Below are 23,586 nucleotides of genomic sequence, written 5' to 3' on the forward strand. Positions count from 1 at the left end.
GTAAATCTGGTCAGATTCTGTGATACTATTAGGTCAGTCAAATTAACTGCTTTACATTCCTTGTTTAAAGTCATTACTTACATTCCATCTTAACTATTTCTTATGTCTCATTCTCAGACCGTGATTATCCAACCCTAAACATTGTCCAATATAATATCTACAGTCCAAAATAATATCTACAGTCCAATATAATATCTACAGTCCAATAGTCAGCGATTTGGAAAACATGGTAAGTAGCTAGTTAAGAAATAACCTTTTCGCTAACAGCTAGAGTAATTATTTGGGTTGTCATTTCTCCATCTTAACTGGCAGTCTTAACATTGTGCATTTACTCACAACAACGGGTTCCTCTTTACCACAGACTCAAACCAGACAACTGACTGACACACACAACTCTTAGTTCTGTATCCAATCTACAGACGATGACACATACGCAACGTCCATGAACAAAGGGAAAACCTTAGGACCACTGAATAAGCAGGAGATGAGGGAGTGTTCTTCTTTAGTTTCTATCATGATAAGAGACTGATAAATGGTAAGAAACCTGCAGTCACAGTACTTATATCTTTGTTAAAAGCCGATTTTAAAAAAGGCCTGGGTCACAATGTGCAAAGTAGTAATGAAAAGGGATAGAAGAAACCACATATTGCGCTGAACCTCAAAGCTACAGAACATATACCTCCTCTTCACTTCAGTCTTTAGACATTTCTTAAGGTTTTAGTCTTAAAGCAGTTGAGTTCTCTTAACTTTCTCTTCACAAAGGCAACTTCAAATATATACAGTACAGAACGCATTGGAGTGGCTGTATTTGAAAGAGCATCATGGGAGCTACAGTAGGGAGCAGAGTATGTGAGTGGAGTGGAGTGAGGAGCTACAGTAGGGAGCAGAGTATGTGAGTGGAGTGGAGTGAGGAGCTACAGGAGGGAGCAGAGTATGTGAGTGGAGTGGAGCGAGGAGCTACAGTAGGGAGCAGAGTATGTGAGTGGAGTGGAGTGAGGAGCTACAGGAGGGAGCAGAGTATGTGAGTGGAGTGGAGCGAGGAGCTACAGTAGGGAGCAGAGTATGTGAGTGGAGTGGAGCGAGGAGCTACAGTAGGGAGCAGAGTATGTGAGCGGAGTGGAGCGAGGAGCTACAGTAGGGAGCAGAGTATGTGAGCGGAGTGGAGCGAGGAGCTACAGTAGGGAGCAGAGTATGTGAGTGGAGTGAGGAGCTACAGTAGGGAGCAGAGTGGAGTGAGGAGCTACAGGAGGGAGCAGAGTATGTGAAGGGAGTGGAGCGAGGAGCTACAGTAGGGAGCAGAGTATGTGAGTGGAGTGGAGCGAGGAGCTACAGTAGGGAGCAGAGTATGTGAGCGGAGTGGAGCGAGGAGCTACAGTAGGGAGCAGAGTATGTGAGCGGAGTGGAGCGAGGAGCTACAGTAGGGAGCAGAGTATGTGAGCGGAGTGGAGCGAGGAGCTACAGTAGGGAGCAGAGTATGTGAGTGGAGTGGAGCGATCCCAATTTGACTGGAGCCTCGGAGCGAGATTCCCAAAGGCTGGAGCGTCGGCCTTCTCGCCCGCTCCAATAGCGCTCACTTCACGAGCTCAGGGCATGCCCGGCCCAGCATGCATCTGTAGTCTACTTGTGTTCCGCTATAACACCTTGCTTTAGCTACTGTCATGGAGTTCACTAAATATTTTCATAAAGAAACTGCTAAAACACACAGGTGCTAAATCAAGGTGACTTACAAGATGAGGACCAAGAGCAAGAGAGGGATTGCGGTGATGTAGCGTCCACAACTAAAGAATCAATCGTGGAATCTGAAAAGACACGCATCCCGAAAGCATGATGGTGTACTTACCATTTGCACATGCTAAAAGAAATAGGCTTGGCATATTCCAACGTATTTGTTTATTCAAATACTTTTAATTCAAATCATATGGTTTGGTTTCATTACTTAAATACCAAATGGTAAGTCAAGGTAGTCACAAAAATAGATGGGTGTTGGTTAAATTGTGATTTTAATGAATGGAGCGAATTTGGAGCGGCCATTTTCTTTTCCTGTGAGCGCAGAACGGTTTTTAGCGGAGCAGTTGAAAAGAGGTGGATCGCTAGCAAGAGCGGGATTTCAAACCGCTTAACTCTGCTCACATACTCTGGTAGGGAGGAGCGATTAGAAGGATATGCTACAGTAAGAGGAAGGAGGAGCAAATTACAGGTTGCACACATTACAGTCTTTAACATAGCTGTGAGAATCCTGGGTTGTTTTTCCTTCTCTTCCTCCACCGTGTTTTGTTTTCATCCGTCATTTCCTTGCTCTTTCCATCTGATATGTCCCTCTGTAAAGGATGGTATCCCACCTCCCTCCTTCCATACCTTGTTCAGCTCTTGTCCTTCTCTGCCATCTCCTTGCGTGGGCTGCCACCTTTTCCTTGGTTCACACTCAACCTCTTCAGAACCTTCATGGGTTTGAACTTCTCCTTCTTCTTCTTCTTCTGTTGCTGCTGCTGCTCGCCCTCTGCTGCTGGCTCCTTCTGGAAGTCTGGAGGAAGGGAGAGATGGAGAAAGAAGAGAGGGAGAGGGGGAAGAGAGAGACATGGACGAGAAGCTTCAATACTTCTAGCGGAAAGAAAGATGAAAGGGAGGGTTCTAACAAAACATGAAGCTTTTGTCTCGTCTTACCTTTTCTCTTCAACATGGTCGCCACCAGCTTATCCTCTTCCTCTTCCCTGTTGGAGAAGCACAGTAAGATCACCAAAAACACAGACATCGACTGCAGATCACCTATCTACTGGCCCATCCTGCTCTAAATGAGCTCAGACAGTAGATGATAGGTGATTGATTACCTCTGCCTGTCCTGATCCATGTTGTTGATGATTTGGTTCCGCTGTTCGATGACGGTGACCAGCTCTGTCATCAGCTCCTGCTCCCTGCCCTTGTCCTCCTCATTCCAGTCTTTCTCTACAAGATGGAGGGATTAAGAGGGGAGGATGAATGAAGAGTAACAGTGACTTAACACGTGGATTCTTTTCTGGACCCCGTTCCATTTCAGTGAATTCAGTCCAACAACAAAGAGGAAGGAAAGAAAAATGTAATGGAATCAGGTCTTTAGTTAACAAGCCTCCCATCCCAGGTAGCTGCAAGGGCCTTGTGCTCTATGATGTCATTCACAAACAGGAAGTGAGATCACACACCTGGTTTGTTAAGAAGACATCTCAGCTCATACTCTACATCAGCCTGCCTCTCCTCCAGGTTCTGCTGCTTTGCCCTGTCAAGAGAAAATAAATAGTGTGAGAATCTTAAAGAGACAGCTGCTAAATGGACCAATGATCACAGGCTTCTTTTGAGGTTTTGGTACGTACGTGTAGACCAGCTCAGCCTCGCGGCGCACCAGCAGGTGTTTCTCATGGATCAGAGTGAACCAGTCCACCAGCAAGGTCTCCTCCTCCTCATCTACAACAGGAACACCACCATGAGAATATGGATAATATTATACTATAGACCTGACTATTAAGACTATTTGACCTGACTATTAAGACTATTGAGCTGACTATTAAGACTATTGACCTGACTATTAAGACTATTGAACTGAATATTAGACTTTTGGGGCAGCAGGTCGCCTAGTGGTTAGAGCGTTGGACTTGTAACCGAAAGGTTGCAAGATCGAATCCCCGAGCTGACAAGGTAAAAATCTGTCGTTCTGCCCCTGAACAAGGCAGTTAACCCACTGTTCCTAGGCTGTCATTGTAAATAAGAATTTGTTCTTAACTGAATTGCCTGGTAAAATAAATAAAATATTGAACTGAAGATTAAACTACTGACTATTTATCTGACTATTAAACTATTGAACTGACTATTAAACTATTGAACTGACTATTAGACTATTGAACTGACTATTAGACTATTGAACTGACTATTAGACTATTGTCTATTTAACTGGCTATTAGACTATTGCAGAGTACGACCCTGCCTCACACAGGAAGCGGCGCAGGTCCTAATCCAGGCACTTGTCATCTCCCGTCTGGATTATTGCAACTCGCTGTTGGCTGGGCTCCCTGCCTGTGCCATTAAACCCCTACAACTCATCCAGAACGCCGCAGCCCGTCTGGTGTTCAACCTTCCCAAGTTCTCTCACGTCACCCCGCTCCTCCGCTCTCTCCACTGGCTTCCAGTCGAAGCTCGCATCCGCTACAAGACCATGGTGCTTGCCTACGGAGCTGTGAGGGGAACGGCACCTCCGTACCTTCAGGCTCTGATCAGGCCCTACACCCAAACAAGGGCACTCCGTTCATCCACCTCTGGCCTGCTCGCCTCCCTACCTCTGAGGAAGCACAGTTCCCGCTCAGCCCAGTCAAAACTGTTCGCTGCTCTGGCACCCCAATGGTGGAACAAGCTCCCTCACGACGCCAGGACAGCGGAGTCAATCACCACCTTCCGGAGACACCTGAAACCCCACCTCTTCAAGGAATACCTGGGATAGGATAAAGTAATCCTTCTAACCCCCCCCTTAAAAGATTTAGATGCACTATTGTAAAGTGGTTGTTCCACTGGATATTATAAGGTGAATGCACCAACTTGTAAGTCGCTCTGGATAAGAGCGTCTGCTAAATGACTTAAATGTAAATGTATTGTCTATTTAACTGGCTATTAGACAATTGAACTGAAGGTTAAACTATTTATTAAACTATTAGACAATTGCCTAACTACTAGACTATTGGCCTGACTACTAGACTATTGGCCTGACTACTAGACTATTGGCCTGACTATTAAGACTATTGGCCTGACTATTAAGACTATTGACCTGACTATTAAGACTATTGACCTGACTATTAAGACTATTGACCTGACTATTAAGACTATTGACCTGACTATTAAACTACTGACTATTTAACCTAACATGGATAGGGGGCAGTATTTTCACAGCCGGATGAAAAAACGTAGCCGATTTAAACTGGTTACTACTCTTGCCCAGAAACGAGAATATGCATATTATTAGTAGATTTGGATAGAAAACACTCTGAAGTTTCTAAAACGGTTTGAATGGTGTCTGTGAGTATAACAGAACTCATATGGCAGGCAAAAACCTGAGAAAATTGTGGAAAGTCTGAGAATTGTAGTTCTTTTGATTCTCTATCAACACTACAGTATCTGTGCTGTTGCGTTGCACTTTCTAAGGCTTCCATTGGCTGTCTAAAGCCTTCAGAAAGTGGATTGAGCCTTCTCCTGTCTCTGGGCAGAGTATAGGAGCTCAGTTACTGAGTGGTCTGCCTGAGGACAAAGAGATTGGATATGCGCGTTCCCGCGAGAACGCTGTTTTTTCTTTTCCTCCTTGAATGAATACACTATTATCCGGTTGGAATATTATCGCAATTTTACGTTAAAAATACCATCAAAATTGATTTGAAACAGCGTTTGACATGCTTCTAAGTACGGTAATGGAACATTTTGACTTTTTGTGTCTCGAAATGCGCTCACGCGTTACCCTTTGGATAGTGACCTGAACGCACGAACAAAACGGAGGTATTTGGACATAACTATGGATTATTTCAAACAAAAACAACATTTCGCCAATGTAAAAAGCTGTTTTTGGATATAAATATTAACTTGATTGAACAAAACATACATATATTGTATAACATAATGTCCTAGGAGTGTCATCTGATGAAGATCAAAGGTTAGTGCTTCATTTAGCTGTGTTTTGGGTTTTATTGACATATATGCTTGCTTGGAAAATGGCTGTGTGGTTATTTTGGTCTATGTACTCTCCTAACATAATCTAATGTTTTGCTTTCGCTGTAAAGCCTTTTTGAAATCGGACGATGTGGTTGGATTCAGGAGAGGTTTATCTTTCAAATGGTGTAAAATAGTCGTATGTTTGAAAAATTGAAATTATTGGATTTTTTAGGTTTTTGTATTTTGTGCCATTGGCTGTTGGCTAGGGGTTCCGCTGGCTGAACGGGGTCCCGCTAGCGGAACGCCTAGATATAAGAGGTTTAACCTACAATTAGACACTTTACTATTGAACTGAAGATTAAACGATTAACTATTGAACTGAGAATGCAGCCTCAGGATTTTCAACAAGCATTTCGCTACACCTGCCATAACATCTGCTAAACACGTGTATGTGACCAATACAATTTGACTTGGACCAAACATTTTTATAGAGACTCTCAATTGAACATGCTTCTTAGTCCAGGGGTAGGCTTAATCTGGGACCATGCAACATCTCCATATCATCAGACTAGTCTGGAGAGGTTTATATGATAGCCAGGAGTGCAGAACACTGGTTGATCTGATAGTTTTACCATTGGGGTTATCTCGTAGTTTTCTCTCCAGAGCCACTCCTCTCTGCTCCAGCTCATCCAGCTGTTTCTCCAGCTCTCCCATCTCTCCATGGATGTCCTCTGCTGGGATGTACTGGTCTGACTGCACCTGGACCACACACACACACACACATCACAAAACACACTAGCACTGCAATCTTAAAATAATACAATATGGTACAGATCGCATTATTTACATCCAGATTGAGTTGTTCCTTTGAAAACATTAGTACCACTAGTCAAACTATAACCAATAGCGTTGCCAATGGTAATAGCAGTAATAGTAGACTGTTGTCGGCTTGTCGCCACACTCCATAAAAAGACGGACTGTCTGATGCCGAATCATCGAGTGACTCATTGAATTACAAACTTTAGCTGACTGTGGTGTCCTCACAATCTCACCTTGCGTTTGATGAGGGGGAAGCCGTGTCCAGGTGCGGGGGGCCGGGCAGGGCGAGGGCCTCTAGGGGGTCTGGTTTTAGGGGAGGAAACGGGGGAGGGAGAGGCTTTCCTGTTGAAAGGGTTTTCCTTACAAGTCCGCTGGAAGTAGAGAAGAAGAAGACAGAGATGAATGTCAAGGTATTAAATAATTATCATAGTATCTGTTAGTTAGGTATAAAGCTCATTACATTGAATATCTTGTATCATTAAAAGGTTCTTGGAAGTTAGTGGAGTTCATGTGCTTTTACATGGTGAAGAAATGAAAGGTCCAGAATCCCTTACCTTGGGGGGTGGAACTGGGATAGCACTTGATGCTGCCAGGGGGCTGGGTGTCGTCGGGGGTCTTGGGGGCGGGGGCCTGGCACTCCGATTGCTCTGCGGAGTGGCCGGAGCCGATCTAGGATTGGGTGGCTGGGGAGGAGGGGAGGGGCTCGGAGAGAGGCGATTGGCTGAGGTGGAGGGGGTGGAGCCACCACAGGGCCCACAGATGGAGGGCTCTGATACGCTCTTGGTGAAAGGGTTGTCCTGATCGCCTGTGGCTCCGCCCCCTAGGGAAGCTGGGTGGGAGGAGCTATGGTCGGAGGCAGAAGATAGGCTCTCTATGCTAATAGCTGGAGAGGGAGAGGAAGAGGAGGGCTGGGAGTGAGGAAGGGCTGAAGAAATAGAGGGATGAAGTGATATCAGAAAAAAGGAGCAGAAGTTGAAATGGAAAACGAAGTAGAGTTGGATGGGAGGAGGATGGAGAGAAAAACATTGTAAACATCCATGTATACACATCCAATGGTAACTTTCAAAATAACAACAACAAAACCACAGTGCTGTGCAGGACATACAAGACACATGATTTGAGGTGAAGTGGATAAAACTAGTCCAATGCTCTAACCCAGTGGTTCCCAACCTTTTTTGGTTACTGTACCACCAACTGAATTTTGCTCTGCCCAGAGTACCCTCTCGTGCAGGAAGTCTATGGTCTGATAAGTTTTCTCAAGTACCCCCTGTGGGTAGGTCCTAGGTCCCCCGGTCTGGGAACCACTTCTCTAACCAACTTCTATCCTACCCTGTTGCCATCAAGTCCCACTGACCTGAGTTAGAGCCGGGGGCCTTTGGAACAGGCTTTGGGGGCGCAGGGCGTTTCTTGCACCTGGAGCTATTGGGGCTTGCAGAGCGGGAGGAAATACCCCCAATGGGGGGCGTGTCTGGGTCAGCTGCAGCGTCTGCAGCCTGGGAGATGCTGTACCACGGATGACTCACCACCACAGTGGGAGAAACCAAACTTCCTACTGACCCCTCCCCTGACCCCACCTCCTCTTCCTCTACTTCCTCATCGAAGGGGTTGGCGGGTGCAGGGGGCGTGGCTGGTCTGGAGCCCTCCCCTTTTAGAGAAGATAACGAACCAGTGTGTGAGGGTGTGGCCACTCCAGGGGGAGGGGGAGGTGCTGGTTTCTTCTTGGGTTCTTGGGATTGGACGAGGGCCAGCCAGGGCGGGTTAGGGGGTTTGGGGGCGTCGCTGGACAGACTGGAGCTGAGAGACAGGATGAGCGGGGGAGACAGAAACAGAAAGGGAGGAGGGAGACAAAACAACAAAGACAGATGAGTGCATGAAAACATCAACATGCATTAACACACAAAGACTGCTGTGCAGAGACTGGGAGAGGAACAGATGAAGTAGTCCAATCACTCTAGACTAGTAAAGACAGGTTAGTCAGTATACGGAACCTTCCAGGGGAATGGGATCTTTCTCGAGGTCTGGGAGCTGGAGGAAGAGATCTCCTGTGTTCACCACGATCACCTGAGAGTCAAAATCAGAGGTTTCATATATTTTATATTAGGATGGAGTTCACAGTTCAATTGAGGATCTACAGTAGCAAATAGCACTAACTTATTTCAGCTGTCAATCACCTTAATCGACCACTCACCATTGACCGCAAGGTTGTCAACGCGGGGTGGGCGGACCCTGGGGGCTGGACGAGGTGGAGGGGAGGGCTGTGACAAACGGCGAGGGATGGGGACTGGCTTACTGTCCCCTAGTCCTAGATGACTGACAGGTGTAGGAGGGATAACCCCATTGGCTGTGTCTTTGGCTGGTGTCGGTGTCTCCTCCCCCTCCTCCTCGATGTCATCGAAAGGGTTGGGAGGAATGGAGGAGGGTGGAGGTTTGACCTCTCTTTCTCCTGCACTGTCTTCCCTCTCTTTCTCTGTTTTCAAAGAGTCCGTTATTGGCGTTGAGATAGGACATGGTGTAGAGTCAGAGTCATTGGTTGGTGTGGGGGTGTAATCCTCATTGGTGACGCCCTCTTGGGGCGGAGTCTCTTTGGGGGTCTCTTTTGGAGGTGTCTCTTTTGGAGGTGTCTCTTTTGGAGGTGTCTCTTTTGGAGGTGTCTCTTTTGGAGGTGTCTCTTTTGGAGGTGTCTCTTGGGGCGGAGAGTCTTTTGGTGGCGTCTCTTGGGGCGGCGTCTCTTGGGGCGGAGTGTCTTTTGGTGGCGGAGTCTCTTGAGCCGGAGTCTTTGCCGCCTGGTCCCTCCCAGAAGGAGGAGAAGTTTGAGGCAGCGTGGGTCGACCAATCCTGACGGACGGAACCGTTGTCGGTCGCTTGCTTAGGTCCGGTCGGCCGTTCTGATTGGCTAAGGCAGACCTGGCAAAGTGATGCGTGCAGACCAGGGAGCCGACCTCGTTTCCTAGCTTGTAGGACCCAGGAAGCAGAGTGCTGCTACACTCCCTACACCTGAGAGAGAGGAGCAGGAGGCAACATTCAGACTATAGTAGGCTCTGACATACCCTGTGGTAAGCACATTGATTAAACACTTGTAAAAACAAGTTGAATTTCTTCAAACTCTGGAAATGCATGTCAACAGAGGATATACAACTGTCTGTTTTGAGTAACTGGAATAGCAGTGTTTTATCATTATACAGTGAACAGATTCAGCAGTACGACATGTTGTAGTAGCTGTGCAGACCAGAGATACAGTAAGTGAACGGGTGGTGTTCACCTGAAACAGTTGCGGTGGTAGAGCTTGCCGTCGACCAGGAACCTCTGCACCAAGTGGACGTGCCTCTGGCAGGCGGCGCAGCTGCTGCTGAGGGTGCTAGGCTTCACCCCCGCCTGTACCCCTCCGTCCGTACCCATCGGACCAGCTAGGCTCAGCTAGCACGGGCGTGGCAGGCAGGTGGCCAGGGGGTGAGGGTCGCAGGTGGAGGGGGTGTGGGATGGGGGAGATGGAGAGGATAGGGGGGAGGGAGGGAGGTGGGGGAGATCAAACATGGAGTCAGGATTGAGGACGTGGAGGATTCATTCTGCTTATCATTCTGCTTATCATTCTGCTTATCATTCTGCTTATCTAGCTAAAACCAGTCTGTTATATTTCATCACCTCCTCGGCTTAGAGTCATTGCCTTAACTAGCTACATTTATATTATAATCGTTGAAAAACATCGTCTTCATATTAAAAAGTGATATGTATTAAGTGGAAAAGTAGTAATGTTCCAAACCAGCCGTTAATTATCAAGGAAAGTCTAGTAGAAAACTAGTAATAGTGATGTAAGAACTCTAGCAGGTGTTTTTAAGGTTGAGTTAAAAGTCAAAGGGTTAGCAGCAAGTGTTCAAACTTGGCACACAATGTTAGTAGTATAAAACAATAAAACAAGTGTTAAATAGTTAGTCTATGTACAGAGGTTAAAGTTCAAAATGACTGACCTAACTGTTTCGATCCCCTAGCCCCCCCCCCCCATCCTACTGTCTAGGCTCAGGACCAGAGAGAGGGGAGGAGATCAGAGGCCAGGAGGAAGAAGAAGAGGAAGAAGAAGAGGAGGAGGAAGAGTAGGGAGAGGAGGAGTGGATTTCCGTCTAAAGAGGGGGAAGAAGGGAGGAGGCCGGTATGGGGGGGACGGTGGGAGGAAGTGGTAGAGAGGGCATGCGGAAGAAGGGGAGAGACAGGATACAAAAGGCTATCTTTAAAAGAAAAACAGTGGAGGCTAAACTTATAGGATATAGCCCACATCAATACTGTCTTATAGGCCATCTTTTTGAGATGGCCTCTCCTACAAGTTTAGCCTAAAATGTATTTAGTCAATAGAATTACTCAGTCCCGTACTGCGTTGATGTAACGGACAACGTGACTTCTATCGAAACTCACACACACCAACTAGTACCCAACCTCTACCATCCGGTCACACCAATAGATGCCATAGACAGACAGACAATCCATTCATGCATCTGACACGTTAGCATTGACACCTGATACTGTGACAGTCAATGCTATTTAACACCTTTTGAATGACTGTCCAGGTGTTGGTCCATGCCAAAATACAAGCACAAATACCTTCCCTGTTATGTTAAACAAATACAATGAATTAGTTATAGTTATCATGCATGTACAATAAAGTTAAATCAATGTAGTATTTTTTGTATTTTATTAGGACCCCCATTAGCTGTTGCAAAAGCAGCAGCTACTCTTCCTGGGTTCCACACAGCCATTAGTTTCACTTAATAAGGCTTAGAATTAGAATCATGTGAATGACATCATACACACAATCCGTAAATCCAGAATATCTGCATATTACAAGCCGATATTCACGTAATAACAAGGAAAACATTATTTCCCATGGACCCCCAGTGTAAAAGAGGCAACTTTGTCGTCGAGTTTTTGTTGTAGAGAAATAACATACACCAGGTCAAAAATCCCGACCTACGGTTCGCAGTGCTCCCACGTTGGGAACTAGAGCCTGTGAGATGAGCCCTTTGGCTTCAGGCTATTCGGCGTGGGACAGCGGGGAATTGTGGGGAGCTGGTGTTCAAGTAGGCTACACGTAGCTAGCTATGTGTGTGGAAAACAATTCAACACAGGTTAGACATTTAACTTGTTTAGCATAGTCTGTTTGAAACGCCATTCACTACTTGTAGCTGTATAGTCTGTTTGTGTTGTTGGTCTTGCCTAGCTTAATGTTCTAGTTGGAAGCTAGCAACACATATAAACAATAGCCTAAATGTAGCCTAATATTGCTGGGGGGCAATGAGGAGATTCAGGACCTTTCCCCTACGGGCCTTTCCCCCATACGCGTTTCCATGGCAATTCAATTGTTTTGGTCGCATTCCATTAACCTCTTTACCACATCTATTCATGCATCATCTGATTCCCGATACCATCGTAGCCCTTACCTCGGGCTCAACCACTTTGTCTTCCAGAGGGGCCACCGGTCTCTTCTGGGCCGGCTCAATGTGGCCTGTACCACTGGACCTCTTCATGCAGGGGGGGTTGGCTACAGGAGAGGGAGATGGTATCAGTCAATTTCTAATTGAGTTTATGCGTTGGCTAACTGTAGATATTTCCCCTTGCGCCAGAGCACTATAAAACCCAGAGGGCCTTTTGAGAGACCAGTTACAAATGCAATCGTATAGTAGTAACTCAGTAATGGCCTGTCAGTGATACTGTCACATCTAATAACACAGGACCACTTCTCATCCAGCTAGCGAACCGTTTAGGTTACAGCTGTGTACTAAAGGCCCAGGAGTACTGGACCACCGGTCAGTAAGCCATCGTTGTGGAACATTCAGATAGAAATATAATTATGTAGAACAAATATGCCTTTCTGACAAATAAAAAAGGGAATCACATCAGCTCTATTCATGACAATTCTATCTGCAACATTCCACAACACAGTCCTGGATTGGCGCTTTGACGGTGTCTGGGTCCTCCAACCCCAGAGCTGTACTACTCACCATGGGACTTGTTGGTGAAGAAGTTGTAGTACTGGGAGACATAGGTGATGATGCTCAGCCTGTCAGGCACTTTCATGGAGACCATGTCCTCTGGGTCCAGCAGAGCAGGGATTCCCAGCTCCTCCTCCGCCACCTCAAACACCTAGAGGAAGGAGGGCGGGAGGGAGAGAGAGAAAGAAAGACAATGTGAAAACAGACATCAGTTATTTTATTGTGTGTGTGTGTGTGTGTGTGTGTGTGTGTGTGTGTGTGTGTGTGTGTGTGTGTGTATGTGTCTGTGTGTATATATGTATGTGTGTGTGTATATGTGTGTATATGTGTATGTGTGTATGTATGTATATGTGTGAGGGAATTAAGTATTTGACCCCGTCTCAATCAAAAAGATTTCTGGCTCCCAGGTGTCTTTTATACAGGTAACGAGCTGAGATTAGGAGCACACTCTTAAAGGGAGTGCTCCTAACCGCAGCTTGTTACCTGTAAAAAAGACACCTGTCCACAGGAGCAATCAATCAATCAGATTCCAAACTCTCCACCATGGCCAAGACCAAAGAGCTCTCCAAGGATGTCAGGGACAAGATTGTAGACCTACACAAGGCTGGAATGGGCTACAAGACCATCGCCAAGCAGCTTGGTGAGAAGGTGACAACATTTGGTGCAATTATTCGCAAATGGAAGAAACACAAAAGAACTGTCAATCTCCCTCGGCCTGGGGCTCCATGCAAGATCTCACCTTGTGGGGTTGCAATGATCATGAGAACGGTGAGGAATCAGCCCAGAACTACACTGGAGGATCTTGTCAATGATCTCAAGGCAGTTGGGACCATAGTCACCAAGAAAACAATTGGTAACACACTACGCCGTGAAGAACTGAAATCCTTCAGCATCCGCAAGGTCCCCCTGCTCAAGAATACATATACATGCCCGTCTGAAGTTTGCCAATGAACATCTGAATGATTCAGAGGACAACTGGTGAAAGTGTTGTGGTCAGATGAGACCAAAATGGAGCTCTTTGGCATCAACTCAACTTGCCGTGTTTGGAGGAGGAGGAACGCTGCCTATGACCCCAAGAACACCATCCCCACCGTCAAACATGGAGGTGGAAACATTATACTTTGGGGGTGTTTTTCTGCTAAGTGGACAGGACAACTTCACCGCATCAAAGGGATGATGGACGGGGCCATGTACCGTCAAATCTTGGGTGAGAACCTCCTTCCCTCAGCCAGGGCATTGAAAATGGGTCGTGGATGGGTATTCCAGCATGACAGTGACCCAAAACACATGGCCAAGGCAACAAAGGAGTGGCTCAAGAAGAAGCACATTAAGGTCCTGGAGTGGCCTAGCCAGTCTCCAGACCTTAATCCCATAGAAAATCTGTGGAGGGAGCTGAAGGTTTGAGTTGCCAAACGTCAGCCTCGAAACCTTAATGACTTGGAGAAGATCTGCAAAGAGAAGTGGGACAAAATCCCTCCTGAGATGTGTGCAAACCTGGTGGCCAACTACAAGAAACGTCTGACCTCTGTGATTGCCGACAAGGGTTTTGCCACCAAGTACTAAGTCATGTTTGCAGAGGGGTCAAATACTTATTTCCCTCATTAAAATGCAAATCCTTTTATAACATTTTTGACATGCGTTTTTCTGGATTTTTTTGTTGTTATTCTGTCTCTCACTGTTCAAATAAACCTACCATTAAAATTATAGACTGATAATTTCTTTGTAAGTGGGCAAACTTACAAAATCAGCAGGGGATCAAATACTTTTCCCCCCCACTGTATGTGTGTGTACATGTGTATGTGTGTGTGTGTATGTGTGTGTATATGTGTACGTGTGTGTGTGTGTGTGTGTGTACGTGTGTGTGTACATGCACGCACCTATGTACACTGATACTTGACCCCCTGCTTCAAAAAACCCTCTGTGTTATTTGGTCATAATTAAATGTTGAAGCCAGAATACTGTTGGCTGGATAACCATCTGCCTAATGAAAAATTCCACTGAGGAAATTAAGGCCTTAATAGTTCTCTGCCCCAAATGGTACCCTATTCTCTATATAGTCCATAGGGCTCTGGTCAAAAGTAGTGCACCATGTAGGGAATAGGTGGCATTTGGGACGCAGAGCTGGTCAGGTTACAAAACACTGGGGATAATACAATCACTTGGCAGCTGTTCAGTAAACAGGGCCACAATTGATGCAAAACTGTGTACATGTAAACAAACTGTGTACATGTAAACAAACTGTGTACATGTAAACAAACTGTGTACATGTAAACAAACTGTTACAAACTGTGTACATTTAAACAAACCAGTGAACAGGAGCTGTTTTTGCATGTGAAAAACAGACATATTCATCAAATGTAATATCAGTCAAAACAACGACAGCTTGCAGACAGTAGCTGAGCTGAATGTTATCCCAGCAGCAAGATCAACTCTAGCAATTAACTCAAAACAGAACGTCCCATGATGACTAAACCTTCTCAAGGATTATCAGTAGTCAGATAAGTCTGAGAAACAATGGTAAACAAACGCAGAGGAACAACTGAAATCTACCGTGTAGACAGTGATTGGAAGTTAATCATCTAGCTTTAGTTTAGTATGCTGCGTGTTTGGGTTCAGGATTAGGCTGTCTCAGGCTAACTCAGGCTAATGCCGTAGCTACAGTGAAACACTGCAAATGTTCACAGATATCCGACATGCTGCCAATGAAACAAACCGTTATTTCAACCACCAACTGCTTCAACCCTGAAAAAGCTCTTGGATAACTGGATAGAAATGCTATAGGTAGGCTAACCAAGGCCTACTCAACATCAGGGCAATGTTATTTTGGCCCCTTTGCAGGTGTTGCTAAATAAATATTTGGCTTTGTTATTTAAAAAATTGCTACAAACAAACCTATAGCAGAGGACTAGTGTTTTTTTCATATCCTCCCTTTGGTTAACTGCTTTGTCTTTCTTTCCTGTCCTCATTTGCTTGCTCTCGCTCCCCTTTCTCTCCTTCCCTCCCCCCTTTGCATGTCAGGCTCCGGCAGGAACCAATAAACAACTATGCTCTCTACAGACAGAGACACAGAAAGACAGACAGAGACACAGACACAGACAGAGACACACAGACAGAGAGACACAGACAGAGAGACACAGACAGAGAGACACAGACAGAGAGACACAGACAGAGAGACAGACAGACAGACAGACAGACAGACAGACAGACAGACAGACAGACAGACAGACAGAGAGACAGACAGACAGACAGACAGACAGACAGAGACAGAAAGACAGACAGGACGACAAGAGACACAGAAAGACAGACAGACAGACACAGAAAGACAGACAGGACGACAAGAGACACAGAAAGACAGACAGACAGACACAGAAAGACAGACAGACAGACAGACACAGAAAGACAGACAGGACGACAAGAGACACAGAAAGACAGACAGACACAGAAAGACAGACAGGACGACAAGAGACACAGAAAGACAGACAGACAGACACAGAAAGACAGACAGGACGACAAGAGACACAGAAAGACAGACAGACAGACACAGAAAGACAGACACAGACAGACAGAGAGACATGAAACAGACAGATGAAAATGTATGATAGTTAGCTGACTAACTGCAGACACTACTCCACTGTCTCACCCACGTGACACCTGTTACTCATCTCTATTACCTTCCTAAACAACACTCACACTCTCATAGACACCAGCAGGCCTACACCTGTCTACACTGTGTTCTAGCATTACAGAACTCACCCAACACATACCCTACCACAGACACAGAGGAGGGAACCAGAGTAACAACCATGACTGACTTGTCACATCTAATTACAGTATCCGGCAACATGAAGTCACTAGCTGGTTCACAACTAACCATTACATCTAGGCCAAGGCCACTAGAGTGTGTCTGCGTGTGGAGGAGTGATGTGTTCTAGTGACTCACCAGACGGTTGTTCTCGTAGACATTCTCTTTGGAGAGGGAGTCAAAGTCTCTGGAATGACAGGGGGAAAAAAGACTACATTTAAAATCTAAACAAATAACCTACTCTAAGTCATTGATACAATCACAATACTACGGTCAAATGATGAGAGATCACACTGCTATTGTTAGGTAAAAGGGTGAGCATCTAACCAGACCAGAAATAACCCATATAGCATATTAAAGCTATAATATGTCACTTTTTGGGCAACCCGACCAAATTCACATAGAAACTTGAGTTATAGATCAGTTATAGATTGATTCCCATTGAAAGCATGTCTAAGAAGTGGTAGATCTGTTCTGTACGTGCTATTTCTCTGCTTCCCGTTCTGAAGTTTTGTGTTTGCGTCTTTTAATTTGGGTTATGTACACCTGCTTCAAACAGCTGAATATACAATATTTTGGGTTATGGAAAATATATTTCACAGCGGTTTAGATGGTACAATGATTCTCTACACAATGACTGTTTGTTTTGTCACACAAAGTGAAATTAGGCGAACTACTAGAATTTTAGCAACCAGGAAATGGCGGAGCGATTTTTGCTTAGTGCATCTAAGTAATGACAGGCCTAACTATCTGGGGGGGGTTAGTCAGTTTGATCTCATCTGAAAAGTCTTGAGTGATGGCCCATCAAACACCATCAAGATCCGAACAGAACGAGCAAAAATGTTCGGCCATACACAACCAGTTACCTCTATATTTCACTGAGAATGGGGCCACAGCACCATCAACATCAGTGTTTTATGGGTGAACCCCACTGTGATGAAAGCACAGCAGGTTGGCTCAACACAGCAGTAATGAGTAGGTGGCTGGTTGACTAGGCCTGGAGCAGGGAACTAAACCTCATGTTCCCACCAGTTAACATCCTGCTGCAAAACTGGGTCTACGTCTCAAATGGAACCCTATTCACTATGTAGAGCACTACTTTTGACCAGAGCTCTATGGGCCCCGATCAAAAGTCGTGCACTATGTAGGGAATAGGGTGGGATTTGGGACGCACCCTAGAACATTTGTGAGTTGCTTTTGGATGCAACATCTCTGCTCTATTAAAGAAGGGAAATAGGAAAAACACCAACATGTTGGTTCTCAGTCTGGATACAGGAAACCTCACTAGCACAGCCAGCCAATAGACTGGTATGAGACTGCCTATAGCACAGCCAGCCAATAGACTGGTATGAGACTGCCTATAGCACAGCCAGCCAATAGACTGGTATGAGACTGCCTATAGCACAGCCAGCCAATAGACTGGTATGAGACTGCCTATAGCACAGCCAGCCAATAGACTGGTATGAGACTGCCTATAGCACAGCCAGCCAATAGACTGGTATGAGACTGCCTATAGCACAGCCAGCCAATAGACTGGTATGAGACTGCCTATAGCACAGCCAGCCAATAGACTGGTATGAGACTGCCTATAGCACAGCCAGCCAATAGACTGGTATGAGACTGCCTATAGCACAGCCAGCCAATAGACTGGTATGAGACTGCCTATAGCACAGCCAGCCAATAGACTGGTATGAGACTGCCTATAGCACAGCCAGCCAATAGACTGGTATGAGACTGCCTATAGCACAGCCAGCCAATAGACTGGTATGAGACTGCCTATAGCACAGCCAGCCAATAGACTGGTATGAGACTGCCTATAGCACAGCCAGCCAATAGACTGGTATGAGACTGCCTATAGCACAGCCAGCCAATAGACTGGTATGAGACTGCCTATAGCACAGCCAGCCAATAGACTGGTATGAGACTGCCTATAGCACAGCCAGCCAATAGACTGGTATGAGACTGCCTATAGCACAGCCAGCCAATAGACTGGTATGAGACTGCCTATAGCACAGCCAGCCAATAGACTGGTATGAGACTGCCTATAGCACAGCCAGCCAATAGACTGGTATGAGACTGCCTATAGCACAGCCAGCCAATAGACTGGTATGAGACTGCCTATAGCACAGCCAGCCAATAGACTGGTATGAGACTGCCTATAGCACAGCCAGCCAATAGACTGGTATGAGACTGCCTATAGCACAGCCAGCCAATAGACTGGTATGAGACTGCCTATAGCACAGCCAGCCAATAGACTGGTATGAGACTGCCTATAGCACAGCCAGCCAATAGACTGGTATGAGACTGCCTATAGCACAGCCAGCCACAGACTGGTATGAGACTGCCTATAGCACAGCCAGCCACAGACTGGTATGAGACTGCCTATAGCACAGCCAGCCAATAGACTGGTATGAGACTGCCTATAGCACAGCCAGACCACAGGCTGGTATGAGACTGCCTATAGCACAGCCAGCCAATAGACTGGTATGAGACTGCCTATAGCACAACCAGCCAATAGACTGGTATGAGACTGCCTATAGCACAGCCAGCCACAGACTGGTATGAGACTGCCTATAGCACAACCAGCCCACAGACTGGTATGAGACTGCCTATAGCACAACCAGCCCACAGACTGGTATGAGGCAGCCCATAGCACAAAGTGAGCTCTGTTCTCCCCCTAATCTGAATCCCATGGCCCCAAATGCACTTAGCCTAGCCGTCCTGACCTAACACTACGTCTCACACACTGCCACTCTGCTGTAGGCCTACTGGTGCTAAAGCGCTAATGCTACAGCCAAGTCTGCTATTACTCAAAGTTGTGCAAAGTGCAGCAACTGCCACTGCCAAATCCTCCTTGAGTAACACTGGAGTCTCGAGAGGTGCCTCTCAGTGCTTCAACAGCTGACAGCCTGACAGGCCAGATCAGAGCAATGCTTCCCCTGTACTCATTTAGCAGCGGCTAAATTGTTGTTGCCACAACAACAAAAAAGTAGAAAATAATTGACCTATCACATTTTTTTTTTGAATATAATCTTTGAGGACAAGAAATCAATAAAAGCTAGTCAGGGAGAAACAAAAAGTCTACTAACAATAGATGGAGTATTTTTGGCATGGCTGGATTAGTGATGGGGCACACAGGGTTAGGGTACATGCCCAGGGGCCCTGATTGATTTTGTTATAATGTTTGAGCATAAGAACACAGAATTAGCCATGGCAAAATGTGTATAATTGAAGGAAATTCATTTTCACACTGCAAAATGTTCTCTCGGCTCCACGGGAAAAAGTATAGAATTGCAAGAAATGTACTGGAAAAACAGCACATTTTTCTCTCTGCCAACAGTTCCAGACCGACTTAACCCACTCCTTCTGCGAGCATTGCACATTTTTGGGGGGAGAAACACTGCAGACCATGACATGGAATGATGAGGAACTGAGAACCTAATCCAACAAGTATCGCTGCCCTGCTCACAAGCTGATTTTCGATGAGGGGCCTGCCATCGCCACCAGGTGCTCGCTGTCAACCATCCTCACGATTAAGTCCTGTACTGTGTGTGAGTGGACTTGGTGTCGCTGCCAACAACATACATGCTCTGGTGGTTAACAACAAAACACAGCATGTATTCAAATGTCCTCAGCATATTTGCTGGTGATGTTGCTGCGTGGACAGTATAAAGAGAAAAGAGGAGACATTTTGAACAGTCTGGATGGGTGAGCTGCACGGTGTGGGAGAAAATTAACTTCAACCCGTCAGAAAGGTTCAACTGAGAAACACAGAGGTAGAGAACACCGTGTCAGGGTGGAAACGGGAAGTGAAATACAGAAAAGGGGAAAAGAGAGACAACAGGGAGGCCACTAGCGTCATGTGCAGGGGAGAAGGACAGATCAAACAAAACACGTCTGACATGAGGAGACCGTAGTCTGGCACCGAAATCACATGAAACTGAGGTCAATACTGACTGATATGGGCCAATCTGTCTGAACCCATTGATGGATCTACTGAACAAGGCTTATTGTTGGTACTGAGGAAATAATACAAGCTAAGCTACCCAACCTTGGTCAGGCTTATAGCTTCACTTTAATCACCTTGCTTATTAACCCTGAATCAAGAGCCACTTCAGTCAGAGAGAACTGGACCCTGTCTGATCCTGAATGACCTTACTAGGCTTCAGTCAGATAAGTCATTTGTACAGTACAGTGGCGTGCTGAACGCTGTCTGTGCTAAGAACTGGAGTAGCATCGGAGTGCAGTACTGTACACTGGCTGGCTAGAGTAGCATGAGAGCTAAATGCAGGTTGACAGGAGGAGGCCCCCGCTGCAGATTACCCTGACGGCCTGTCTGTCTGGATCAGACTGAAGACAGTCACAGAGAGGTCAGGCCACTGCAGCGCTGCTGGTTGGTTGATGAGGATGCCTGGCCAAATAGCTCTGAGCTCAGGGGACAGAGGTAGAGCTGGATCTTTAGCCTTTGACCCATAGAGATAGACGTACTGTAATATATCTGGTGTCATTTGCCCTCACTCACTCCCTTTCTACTGTACGTAGTAGTTGAAGGCTTAGGTCACACTGTGTGATCTCATGTCCTGTCACACACACACACACACACGTATAGGTGCAGTGGGTAGTACTGGTGCAGTGTGTATGAGATCCTGCATGTAGGTCATGCACGCTTGGTTTTCACACACACGTTGAAGGACATGGACACACAACATGTAACATCTACTGTACAGTAATAAGACATTCCTTTACACAGCAGAGTTACAGTACGAGGTGCATGGTCGTACCTGAATCATCTGTACTGTATTGAATGGGAGGCATCATGGTTTGCTCACTCCTACTCTCAGCCAAGGCAGTTCTATTTACCATCTTCCGCCTCCTTGCAACCCATCATCGCAATAATTCTGATGCAGTTAGTTTGTGGCCTAACTGTGCCTTTGTTTTGTGACTGCAGTGTGTGTGAGTCCCACACAGGAAAAGGAGTGTGTTGTTACAGACAGGGCCAGACCCGTCAACCCACATTAGATACTGTACACTTGGCTTACCCTTGGTTTCCCCCTTTCTAATGCTGCTTAGAAACAGTCTCTGCAATGACGCCTGGATTACAAGTCAAGCCTTGGTTTGCTGGCTGTAGTAGCTCACAACGTTGTTAGTGGAACACGTGATTGTCGTGGCGAAAGGCAATGTAGGTTAGTAAAACATATCTTTGTGCACACAAACACTGGTGCTAAAATGATCAACACCGACACAAGCTCGAGGGCACACCCTCCCTATATTTAGTTGCATGTTGAAGTGACATGATCTTGATTGAGTTCAAAGGGTTTCCGTTCCACAGTTCTGTGAAGGTGATGACAAACTTCGTTCCCTGGCTACATAATTCCGAAGGTGGTCTGGCTCTGGCTGAGATCACTAACTTGCCACCCCATGATATTATCTAGTTACAGGCTAGATTGTTTTATTTAACTAGGCAAGAACAAGATCAGTTCATTTAGCCTAGCGTTTGCCCAGGAACACAGACTGTACTTGAGTGTCCCGATAGGATTAGATTACAGTGAAATCAGCAGTCACGCATTAAGGTATCGAAGTTCAGCACCCAGATAGTTCTGTTGTTAACAGTTGTTACATTGTAACAGCACGTTGCAACATTGTACTTAGTGATCCTATTTTGGAGCAACATATTGTTAAATTCTCGATGAGTTTGTTATTTCCATTGTTAATTTAGAATTCTTGTCAATATTGACATTTTGCCCTGGTGTGTTAAATAAACCCACTCTTTGTTGCTGTCGTGTTATGTTTCTAAATATTTATTGTTTCAGAGGGACAAGATCATCTTGTTTAGGCCTGGGAAGAAGTGGAGAAAGTTTTTCAAAGGTTATTTAAACTAACTAAATACTTACATCAAATCCGGTCTATATCGGTGGATTATGGCACAGAATGCCAAGCCATCCCTGAAAGACGATGACATGTTCTTGATGTCTACATCGTTGTAACTCTCGCATTGTATCCGACACCATTCTTGAAGTGCTTTTAACGACCCCATGTTTGGAAACATTCAGATTTGTATTCCTTTCAATATCGGTCTCATCCCGCTAATAAGCTTCTGTAGGATTCTAGAAGCTGTCCTCCTGCTTTTCCAATTTTGGAGGACAACACCCGAAATGACTCATTCGGAATTCCATTGACTGGTCGAGGATAGTAGCGTTGAAGTCACGTTCGGTAGCAAGCAGGCTAACTTTGCGATGTCAATGAAACATTGTTTCCACAACTCCGCCAGCAGATGTGATCAAAGTTTCGATCTGCAAGTTTCCCCAACACGCACAATCAATAATCACCATATAAAAATAATCCTACATACAATGGGTTAGACAGCTTGTCACAGAAATGTTGTCAGTGACTAGCTAGCTACCTGGATTAGCTAGCTTGGGTCCAAATTTAGACGAACATCTCAACCCTGCTTCAGATTGATGCAGTTAGCATTTTAGCGAGTTAGCTAGCTGAAGCTAACTAGCCATGTTTTCACTTGGAAAAACACATTCATTGACCCGAAACGTGTCCCTTATTCGTGTGAACTCAGTTACAATCCTTATGTTGAAGCATTCATCCAAAACTTTAAATGGGAAACGTCGTTGCTTGTTATATGGTGCAGTCCCATCTGTGTCGTTCTACCGGTCAGACTCCAGAACAAGGCGCCTTTTCTTTCTCGTGCACTCTTCCTGGCGCCAAATCAGAAGATAAATGTATCAAACGCACAGTTGTGTTTGGATGGCGATGATGGTTAGTTAAATGTATCATGAAAAATTAATTATTGTAATCAAGGCAGCCGATCATTCTGCCAAGCCTTGCTTCGACTGCCTGCCGTTGAAATGAAACGAATTCAACAACGTTACTCCTATGTGTCCGCTAGAGGGAGTAGTTAAATACTTTTTTTGGCAACTATAATTACAGGACACACAGTCTGTTAACAGCGACACAAACTCACAACTTTTATGGAATATGTTGTTGGTCTCTCCTCCTCTTTGTGGAGTTTAATAGACGTATAATTGAAACTCTAAACTGCATATTGCTGTTTATGTTTCCAGTCTGTGCTATTAGGAGCAGGTTAGTGCACAGGCTTGTCATCAATGGTTGAGGGTTGAGAACACACTTTGTGGAGGCAGAGAAGGATCAGGTATATCAGTCATTTAAAAAACATATAAATAGACCATGGGCAACAGCCAGAAGGCTTTAGCCTACTGGGTGTGTTTCTATTGCAATGTGTCTGTCTTTCTCCTGATGGAGCCTTTACATGTGACGATGAAACATTGAACTTTGTGCCTTTTCGTGGCATCTGTGTAGAAAAGTGAC

The 23,586-nt window shown here is 45.5% G+C and overlaps 1 protein-coding gene across 2 annotated transcripts; it reads right to left on the reverse strand.

Moving 5' to 3' along the window:
* Window positions 1–1,199: 1,199 nt before the first annotated feature.
* LOC106589436 (MICAL-like protein 1) lies at window positions 1,200–23,126 on the reverse strand. Of its 2 annotated transcripts, none has more exons than XM_014179436.2 (16): window positions 22,140–23,126; window positions 16,387–16,435; window positions 12,456–12,597; window positions 11,895–11,995; window positions 9,731–9,885; window positions 8,660–9,465; window positions 8,460–8,532; window positions 7,826–8,265; window positions 7,026–7,354; window positions 6,705–6,842; window positions 6,285–6,411; window positions 3,342–3,432; window positions 3,174–3,247; window positions 2,826–2,940; window positions 2,662–2,708; window positions 1,200–2,521 (listed from the first exon to the last, which is right to left on the reverse strand). In XM_014179436.2, exons 1-16 carry the CDS (start codon window positions 22,292–22,294, stop codon window positions 2,361–2,363), a joined length of 3,003 nt encoding a protein of 1,000 aa, XP_014034911.2. In that variant the 5' UTR covers window positions 22,295–23,126; the 3' UTR covers window positions 1,200–2,360. The 2 variants fall into 2 exon arrangements, with proteins under 2 accessions (XP_014034911.2, XP_014034902.2); XM_014179427.2 differs by having other exon boundaries at window positions 7,026–7,396.
* Window positions 23,127–23,586: the final 460 nt, after the last annotated feature.

The sequence above is a fragment of the Salmo salar genome, chromosome ssa02, assembly GCF_905237065.1.
Source record: "Salmo salar chromosome ssa02, Ssal_v3.1, whole genome shotgun sequence".
Taxonomy (NCBI): Eukaryota; Metazoa; Chordata; class Actinopteri; order Salmoniformes; family Salmonidae; genus Salmo; species Salmo salar.

Bases quoted from the DNA above. Each gene is read 5' to 3' on its own strand.
- LOC106589436 (XM_014179427.2), bottom strand. From the start codon at position 22,294: ATGTTTCCAAACATGGGGTCGTTAAAAGCACTTCAAGAATGGTGTCGG. The intron at 6,843-7,025 runs GTAAGGGATTCT...CTCTACTTCCAG, and splicing joins TCCCAGTTCCACCCCCCAAG to CGGACTTGTAAGGAAAACCC. The intron at 6,412-6,704 runs GTGAGATTGTGA...TGTGTGGTCCAG, and splicing joins TCCCCCTCATCAAACGCAAG to GTGCAGTCAGACCAGTACAT.